Source organism: Plectropomus leopardus, chromosome 7 (genome assembly GCF_008729295.1).
Source record: "Plectropomus leopardus isolate mb chromosome 7, YSFRI_Pleo_2.0, whole genome shotgun sequence".
NCBI classification, from domain to species: Eukaryota; Metazoa; Chordata; class Actinopteri; order Perciformes; family Serranidae; genus Plectropomus; species Plectropomus leopardus.
Window position 1 is genome coordinate 15,568,548 of NC_056469.1, and position 9,311 is coordinate 15,577,858.

Consider the following 9,311-nt stretch of genomic DNA (forward strand, 5'->3'; position numbering starts at 1 on the left):
TTAAAATCTAAGCATCATTAAATCATTAATCTACAGCTGGGATGAGTTAATATTGAATTGGCTCAGTGAAAATTTAACTAGAGACAATGAGTTAGCCCTCTGTCTCTGTTTTCAGCGTCTGGTTAAATGTGAAACAGGTAGTGAGATGCTATGTTGAAGCCAAATTGGCTGAAAGACTCAGAGAATCATCTATTAAGAGGCACAGATCGTTCCCAGAAAATGTCAAGAAACAAAGAGAGAGAGAGAGAGAGAGAGAGAGAGAGAGAGAGAGAGAGAGAGAGAGAGAGAGAGAGAGAGAGAGAGAGAGAGAGAGAGAGAGACCCTCGCCATTATGGAAAATGGAAACTACAACAGAAGTGCATACAGTATAAAACTAACCGTCCACACTATGTACATGTACACGTACACACACACACACACACAGCTTGGCCTTACCGTGGTGAATGATGCTCTGGTCTAATAGTTTCTGCATGATCTTGATGGCCGTGTCTCGGTCCGATGCCTCCTTGTGTTCGATCAACCAATCGATGAGCTCCTTGGCCACGAAGCAATTTGGATAAGTTCGCAGGTGGTGCCGCCGATCCTTAATCACCTTTCCTTCATGGAGCCGCAGCCTGGAAGGCAGCGAACAAGCCACAGAAAAAAAAAAGAGATCAGAATCAGAAATATTTTATTGATCCCTGGGGAAACTGTGATTTATTACAGCTGCTGATATAAAGCATACAGAGCTATAAAAAACAAAGTAGAAATAACAGTATGAAAATAAGCATGTAAAGTAAAAAAAAAAGGAAATAAAAATAAAAAAATATGTGCGTTACGGTACAGTAGCTAACACTAGTATGTAAAATATTAATAATTTAAATATGTATAATGCTCTGCATTTATACAGTGTGAAACATATGAAAAATATATGAATGTGCATTGTACTACATCACAATACAATAAAATTAAAGGTTAAGTTTCATAAATATAAAAATATGCATAATGTTACAATGTTCAACACAATACATACATCAATAGAAAAAAAATGATGCTAAACTTTTGATTTATTAGCAAAAGACTGTGCCCATTTGAAATGTCAATAATAGCAACATTACCTCCTGGAAGTTAAAAGACGAGAGTAACAACAAATGTAAAAGGTGGCTGAGTTTAATCTATGTGAGCTGCATATTATAAATAAGTTTAAAATATGTTTTCTAGTAGTAGAAAACTTGATTTAAACTCAACATTTCTACAAGGTCAGATCTATGTTTATAAAATTAGAGCAAAGCACTCTGCTGGGCTCGAAGTGAAGGCATGGGGTTCTGGAGGTTTTATAACGTGACTATATTGCGTGATGACATGACAATATTCTCATACTTCTATAGATGGCCTAGATGCTGGTTTCACATCATCAAGGTGACCTCCTCCTGACCTTGATTATTGTGAAACAGCCCACCACAGCCTGAGCCAAGCTTCCTGCGGCGAGCCAGCTCCACTCCGTGCTGTGTTTGTGTGCAGCTGGCCAGCATCACTCCGGATTAGCAGTGACAGCCCTGGTCCAAGCCTGCCCAGTAAGACCCACACACACTGTTCTGGGCAAACAACCTCAGCTGAACAAGTTACAGATTTCACTTCCAACCAAACAGCGCATCCTCCTCTCCTCCTCTGTTCAGCCTCAGTCTAATCTACCCATAGATCATTTCACATGATGCTGGAAGCAAAATCATCCGTCTGCTGTTTCCTTATGGAAGGCTCAGGTGCCAGACTTTATGTTGTGGCAGGTGTTAGATTTGGGCAATTGGACATGTATATTAACTATCGACGACTGGCTGAGTACATTGCCTGTTGTTGTTTTTTTGGGATGTGTGATTTTTCTCTTAATTTTATTTTGCTGATTTAGTGATTTGCCTCGATCAGCTCTACAAAACCAGAGTTGGTGATTGTTGGAACAATGGAAAGGCTGCCAAAGACAGTTGTTTCTGTAAGTTTGAATTGTGTTTACGGTGATTTTACAATTATGTTATGTTAGTCTTAGTTCAGTTATAGAAAGAAACTTGAACTCAGAAGGTATTCAGTTGTATATTTCTGTTTAAGACGATAGAAAAATAAGAGCATGTGAAACGTAGCAAATTGGCTATTTAAACACACTTTCACATACTGTACATCTGTGTGATCATATCAGCCATTGGAAACGTCTGGGCTGACATATCAGCCAACTCTAGTAGGTGCGTATAACAGTGCATATGATATCTTAAGAAATGGCACCCAGTCAACAAGCACCCTTACTGGTTAGGTCTAGGAAAACAAAGATTATTGGGTGTCATCACGTTACTTAGGGTAAAGTTATGTACTTAACGTAAGGTGACAACATGCCTTCAAATAACTCAAAGTTCACTTGGTTTTGCATGGGACACAAACACTGGTCTCCTGGGGGGTCTTCGTGTTTGTTTGACCCCTCCACCACCTCAACCTACTTCCTTAGACGGACTTTCACTCTATATATACATAAACTAGCCTTCACAATAACATAGTTATACAAATTACTGGCTCATGATTATGTGTGTTATATATAAATTCTGGTGTATTACTTTTGTGTACCAATGGTGCATAATAACAGCCTGGTTGTTAATGCTTTGTTTTAACATTTCCTAAAGTTGTGGTGGATCAAACAATGAAAAGCGAGAGCATTTCTGAATAAGTCTGTGGCTCCCAGCATGACAATAATGATGCCGAGTCCCAGGCTGCAAACATTCACGAAGCCTCCCTCTTTGTTACAGTCTGCCATGGCGCAACAAGCCTTCTATTCACAACTATGAAGTGGTCACAAGCCTTTCCACAGCAGCTGCATGTGTCTGTGTGTCACGGTATCCCTCTTTCTGTCTGTTTTTCAGCTCTGTGCCTGAAACAGATCTGCTCCAAGATAAGAGCAGGAGACATGACGGGACACTAACCTGTGATAAGGTATTCCAAAAAAACACAGGCAGCATGCTGTTATCAGTACCAGGAACCATGTCCCTCATGCTCCATGAGCTTATGATAAAAATGATCAAACAAAGGGTGTGGATTAGGTACACTTCTTTCTTTTGTACCAGCAGTGTTTCATATCAGGTCTATTTTTAGTTTCATGAATTCAAGGTGAAATACTGAGGGAGAACATCAATCATTAAACTGTCCGTTGTTCATACTGCATAGTGTAAAGAGACTAAGAGCCTACAGCCAGTCTATGTGAGACTGTATTTAGAAACAGCTACATGCCAACAAACTCACAGTGAAAATGGAACATGTTGATGCGAAGCTGGTATATTAGCCAGAAGGTGCACTGCGCTGTGAAGCCAATTTTTGTAGCGGCAAAAAAGTGGAATTACAGCTTTCAGGTCCATTATGTGATGCCATTGGATCCAAACAGACATTTCCCACAGACTTACATTGTGAAAGTATGTAGGCCATTGGATAGTTTTTTTTAGCATCACAACCCTCACGATATGGCTTGTTTCACTATCCAGATTTCACTATCCATTTGGTCCGATAACATTAAATTTGCACCAACAACATTGCACCAACTTTTATGGCAGTTCATCCAATGGTTATTGACATGTCACTCAAAACTAAAAATTTCAACTTCATGTTGGCACTACAGGAAAAGTTGGGGATCACCAAAGTCAGCAACATCCATCCTCTTGGGACTATGAATGTCTGTACAAAATGTCATTAAGTCATAAAGTTGTTGAAATAATTCAGTCTAGACCAAAGTGGGGGCTGACCAAAAAAAAAAAAAAAAAAGGGGACGTTGCTGCCAGTGCGGTTAAAAAAGCTCTCAGCTTTGTACAACACGCAGAGAGACAGAGATTTAGAAACAGACTTGAATGTCACAACCTTGAGCCCTTTACCCCAGAACAGCAGCGTCTCAGAGGCAGAGGGCTCTGGGACACTCACCCCTGACCAACCCATCGTTCACTGACACCAGCCACACTGCCAGCTGGCAGCCTCAGTATGCAGCTGTGCCAGGGACACTGACACATGCACAACCACACACGCTACAATGACAAACAGGAATACACACTGGTGCTAAGCAAGAGTACACCAAAGAGTTTGTCCAGACTCTCTTGAGGTGATGATGATGACTAGTGTTGCTTTTTATGGTTCTCCAGAACAGAACATTACAACATGTAGCCTCCCTTTTCAGGAACAGCAGATAACTCAGTTTATCCCACCCAGCTGGAAAACACAATTCAGTGGCATATTTTCCTCATAGTTCTGTGGGGAGCTGAAATTCCTGGCATTGGTGCCATGCTTCACCTACTGAGCCTCTATTCATTGCTGGGAGCGTGCGCTCGTGAACACCACCGGGGGTTTGGGGCCTTTCTTTACGTACGGGAGGTCAAACGGTGCAGCATGCCAACAACACTACCAGGGTGAGCAGTACAACTCCCTGATAGGATGAATGGGCAGGGCATGGTAATGATTTGTAGGTTGATTGTCCCCCGTGCAGCTCAAAGGGCACTGTATTACTGGAGCAATACAAATGACTCCTGTGTCATTAAGCATTCTGCAGAATCTACAGATAACGAAGCCTTGGGTTGATATGTGCAAGTTTTGTAGGTGCAGCATGCACAGGGAGGGTCGTGCATGTGTGGATGCCTTTGTTTGGCTGTGCATGCTGCAGGGAGGCTAAAACTGCCTGTAGTCGCAATTTGCAATGAGGGAGACCTACATGCATGATCATCAGCTTACTGTCAAACATGCTTACAACAGCCACTTTTCCATATTTAGTGTATCATGTAATGTCATGTCCTTGTTCATACAGACCAAGGCCAGAAACAACATGCATGATTTGGCATGAAAACTTACTAAACAATGACATATTAATACAGGGTACATAAGATCAGATATTCAGTCAGGACGGCAAAATTTGGTGGCCGGTTTGCAGATAATTCTGACAAGAGAGCTACACTTTTCCTCCATGTGTGTCCTGCGAGCACGCCCAGGATCAGCGGGACTTCTGACTGGGACAATCCGACCTACCTCAGCTGTTCTCCGGTGACAAGCACCTCGGCCAGCCGCTCCAGCTCCGCAGCCTTCTTCTGCATGGTGTTCCCGATGCCGTCCATCTCTCTGCTAAACACAAGAGGCACAGAGGGTGTCTTTTTTGTTTGTTTGTTTTTTTGTTGCCAAACAGCCACACACAAAGAAATGCACGGGAAACATGCAATTGACATTTTTGTGAGTGAGTAAAGAAATGCTGTGCAACAACGTGTCGCTCTCTAGCTGACAAACACTCGGGAGCGAATGGGTTGAAAAACAAAGGCATGCAAGCATCCACGCGGTGATGATTTCAGAGAATAAACACTGACACCTCGGTTTTTTCTTACCCTTCAAGCACCATTGAAAGTGGAAAGAGAAGTCTGCCAGTTATTCCTTTGATGAATGAAGAGGGAAATTATTCCATCCCAGGAAACAGGCAACAATGCAGGCAGTCACAAGTCTCAGCCCAGCCCTCAGTGAGCCAGCACCAGTCCACTTTTAATTCCTCGAAAACCTCCAACACCTCCAAATATCTGCACACACACATCAATGCATGCATGCATGCCGCGCTCCCTTCGTGGATGCCTCTGCTTGTATGACGCCGTTTAGATGCAACGCTAATGAAAACTGCCGAGTGTTTTCTCTGAGCGTTTGTTTGTCACTGACACACACCACACGGGATGCGGGCACGTTTTTCTCCACGGCGCAGCCAGAGCCCATCCACAAAGCCCCCGCATTGGGAGGACTCTGTTGTCGTCACTGGGGGAGTTAACTGGAGGGGCGGGGTTAGAGAGGTGTAAGAGTGGCTCGATTCAAACACCGCCTGGTCCTGCGAAGAATTATTGTGGTGGTGACATAGGATGTACTTTTAGTTTGTACACATTTTTACTTTACATACAGAAAGCAGTGTAATAACAAAACATCCACACAAACCAACAGTTCATCAGCCACCATCCTTCCAACTCACCTTTCCGTTTATTTTGCTCAGTATGAGAGCACTACTCTAACTGGTGATTTGGTGGTTAGGTCTGTTTTTTTTTTCCTTTGCAAAAACCGCTGACACTGTGAACAGGATCTACAGCAAACTTTTAGAAACAGCAAACAACGGGAAAAAAGAAAACAGTATACAAAGTGTGCAATATCCAGTAAAAAAAAATCATAATAACAAAACAAGAGTAGCAGCATATTGTGCATTGACTTATCATTTGCATCACAACTGCATTGATTTCTTGACCAAATGGTATCTCTTATGTTGGATTCAGCTCTAAATCTCCTTTACGGTTATGATTTAAAAAGCCTTTATTCACTTAAAGTTTAACAAAATCCCATATCTTGATCATCACAAATATGAGTCAAATAACTCTCTAGTCTATCTCACAAATATAACAAGAATACAATCTCAGGTAATAAAAATATCCAGATAACATGCAGGAAAGTTGTAAGTAAACATTAACAAAAACACAGAAATGCCTCCAGGCACACAGGCCATCTTCATGTGATGCTCAGTTTATCACATATGTCACTAAATGGGTTGAAACATGCCCAGAAAAAGGAGATGTGTGCAGATATCGCAGAGACAACAGTGGGGATATGTTAAAGATATGCAGTTGTTAAAAATATCAAACACAAAGAAAACTTATTTCTCAAAACAATTTATAAAGCTTTGCAACACAAATTAAACATTAAAGTCACTTATACCTGATTGCACAAACTGGAGAAAGTAGCTAATTGCATGAAGGCCCTTTTCTCATTTATTTTCCTTTTAAGCTGCGTAACAATGACAAAGGATGAGATTTTGTTGAAAAGAAAAAAAGAAGCAGGTTTAAAGTATCACAAATATGGTGCAGAGGAAATATATTTAATAAAGTAAATGCCTGAAAATTTGCCTGCAATGTGAAGCAGAAAAGTTTCTGTATCTGAAGTGAATAGAAAACCAGCGCTTCCACCCAGTACAGATGAAGTCATCTGGTTGCTCATTGGCTACAGTAATAACTGTGTTTGTGTGTGTGTGTGTGTGTGTGTGTGTGTACTGCAGAGTAATGGGTTTTTTTGTGTGTGAATGTTCTCATGTGTAATAGTATATAACCTACATATGAGATGTAACATAGCCAATGCCAAACACAAAGCCCACAATGGAGAGCTTTAATAAAAAACTTGTCATAGACATAATGAGGGCATTGATTATGGTAAAGGCACTGCAGTGCATTATATGCATTATCATGGTCTGTTCCCACTTTGCACAGTCCATTTGGGAAAGACATGCTGGGCTCTATATTGCAGATTGCCTTAAGTCTATGCTTGCTCTGCAGTCAAACCTTCAACTGAGGGCTGCATCACTTTTCCTCGTTTCTTTCTACAGTAGTGATACCTTAGTTTTTTGGTTTTTATAGGCTAATTTAATTCATTCAATCTGTGTGTCAGAGTATTTAACCATTGACAAACATGCTGGTAAAAAGCTCCCATGACCTCTTTGCATCTAGAGGTTTACAGCCTGGTCCTTCTGATACACGCCTCATCATTAGTAATATGTTATAGTACTATAAATCTTAGATATTTCACTGCAGTATAACATGTATGTAAATAATTACATAAACATACAGACACGTTAGATATTTGTTGACACCCTTGACTGCAAAGTCTGTAGGTGAAAGCCTCTAGTGGATATCAAAGTCCAACCGCGACATCTGCTGGCTAAAGGCGGTATAGCGGGCAACGAGAGTCAATGTAGTCTTATTTATTTATATGTGTAGGCTGTTTTTGTGTTATTAGATCATGAACTTCGAGCACACTACACTAAATATATATATATATATATAGAGATTTAGGAGCTATATAATATATATATGTAGTAGCTATGTAACAGGCAATGTATTTTAGCATAAATTTGTCACTGGGAGTCAGAAATTGTTTACGAGATATTTAGTTAGTTTTATGTTTGAATCATTACCGCTGGACGCGAGTTCGAGTCCGGCCCCGCTCCTTGTCTGCATGTCGCCCCTTCTCTCTCTCATACAATGTAGAATTGCCCCAAATATGTTCTAAAGAGCAATATCAGTAAGAGTACGCTATATTTACAGCATTACTCTAAATATAAATCCGCTATCAAAGAACATCACAGTTGCTTGTCTACGTTACCGCTTCCTCGACATCTAGTTAGTGTTACTGAATGATTATGATACGAACTAACTACGGACTGTCCCTTTAAAAAACAAACTAGCTTTTGTAGTAAATTCTATCCGGGCCAGTGGCGCAATGGATAACGCGTCTGACTACGGATCAGAAGATTCTAGGTTCGACTCCTGGCTGGCTCGATCTTTTCACACTTGAAGTTTTGAGAAGAAGCTAAGTACTGTTTCTGATGTGTCCCAAAAATGTTTCCTTGTGGATATGTGTTTCTCATTGTCAGAAGGGAAACAGTAAACACATTTCGATGCTTTACAAGTTCTTGGTGTCCTAAATCTAGGCTGAGACCAAGCAGAAATTTGCTGAAATAAGCCATGAATAACTGCTAGTGTGTTTTGCTGTCATGTTTCAGCAAGCTATTCCAATAAGCCAGCATTCACAATACCAGGGCTTCTCCTGAGTGAAATGCAGCTATAATTACTGATATTAAAAGCACCTGTGGTTTTCCTACAATGGCAAAATGTCTGCCACATTACGAGACAGTTTCTATGCACAGTCAGTGGTTAAATGATCATATTCAGCAAAAAAAAAAAAAAAAACAAAAACAAGAAACAAATACATTGACAAATGCTAATTGTTAGATAAAGTCTGTTACTGAATAGCCAGTCCGGTATTGACTTTGCATTTGTTTTCTATTCAAGGAATGGGGTATTATAAATATCCTATTGTTAAGAGTTAAGGTAAACTGCTTATGGATGTGGAGTTGTTTGTTAATTTGCTAACTGTTGCTGACGGTTGTTTGTAAACTGCTCAGCTACCGAGGTGGAAAGTTACATCTTTTCAATAACTGAACTGAATGGTAGAATATGAAAGACACGGTAATGGCAATTAAACTTACCAGAAATATGTCAAAACATGTCAGTCATGGGTTTGAAACAACTTGACGTCGATTTCCAGGAGGTGGAGGTGGTGAGGGGCTGAGGGTTCCGCCCGCCCTCACCCCAATATTTGACCAATCACATGCTGCCCCACTATTGATGGCCTGCATTGTCCCTTAAATACCTATTTAAAAAATAATATAAAGGCAGATCTACTTGAAAAATGTCCAATAAATAGATATTTAATCTGTGCTGAAAGCAAGCTATGGTTGTACCATTTCTACTGTAAAAAAGAACCAAATATAA

The 9,311-nt window shown here is 40.5% G+C and overlaps 1 protein-coding gene and 1 non-coding gene across 3 annotated transcripts in view; one reads left to right on the forward strand and one right to left on the reverse strand.

Moving 5' to 3' along the window:
* deptor (DEP domain containing MTOR-interacting protein) overlaps positions 1-5,681 on the reverse strand; it is a 34,463-nt gene extending 28,782 nt beyond the window's left edge. Inside the window, exons 1-3 of one of the 2 annotated variants that reach the window (XM_042490745.1) lie at positions 5,352-5,681; positions 5,005-5,094; positions 436-614 (exon numbers count right to left, since the gene is read on the reverse strand). In XM_042490745.1, the coding sequence (XP_042346679.1) occupies positions 436-614; positions 5,005-5,094; positions 5,352-5,365 (283 nt within the window). In that variant the 5' untranslated portion in view covers positions 5,366-5,681. Of the gene's footprint in view, positions 1-435; positions 615-5,004; positions 5,098-5,351 lie in introns of both variants that reach the window. The other variant, XM_042490744.1, reaches the window with a different exon arrangement.
* Positions 5,682-8,242: 2,561 nt separating this feature from the next.
* trnar-acg lies at positions 8,243-8,315 on the forward strand. Its single transcript has one exon. It is a non-coding gene; the product is annotated as a tRNA-Arg (tRNA).
* Positions 8,316-9,311: the final 996 nt, after the last annotated feature.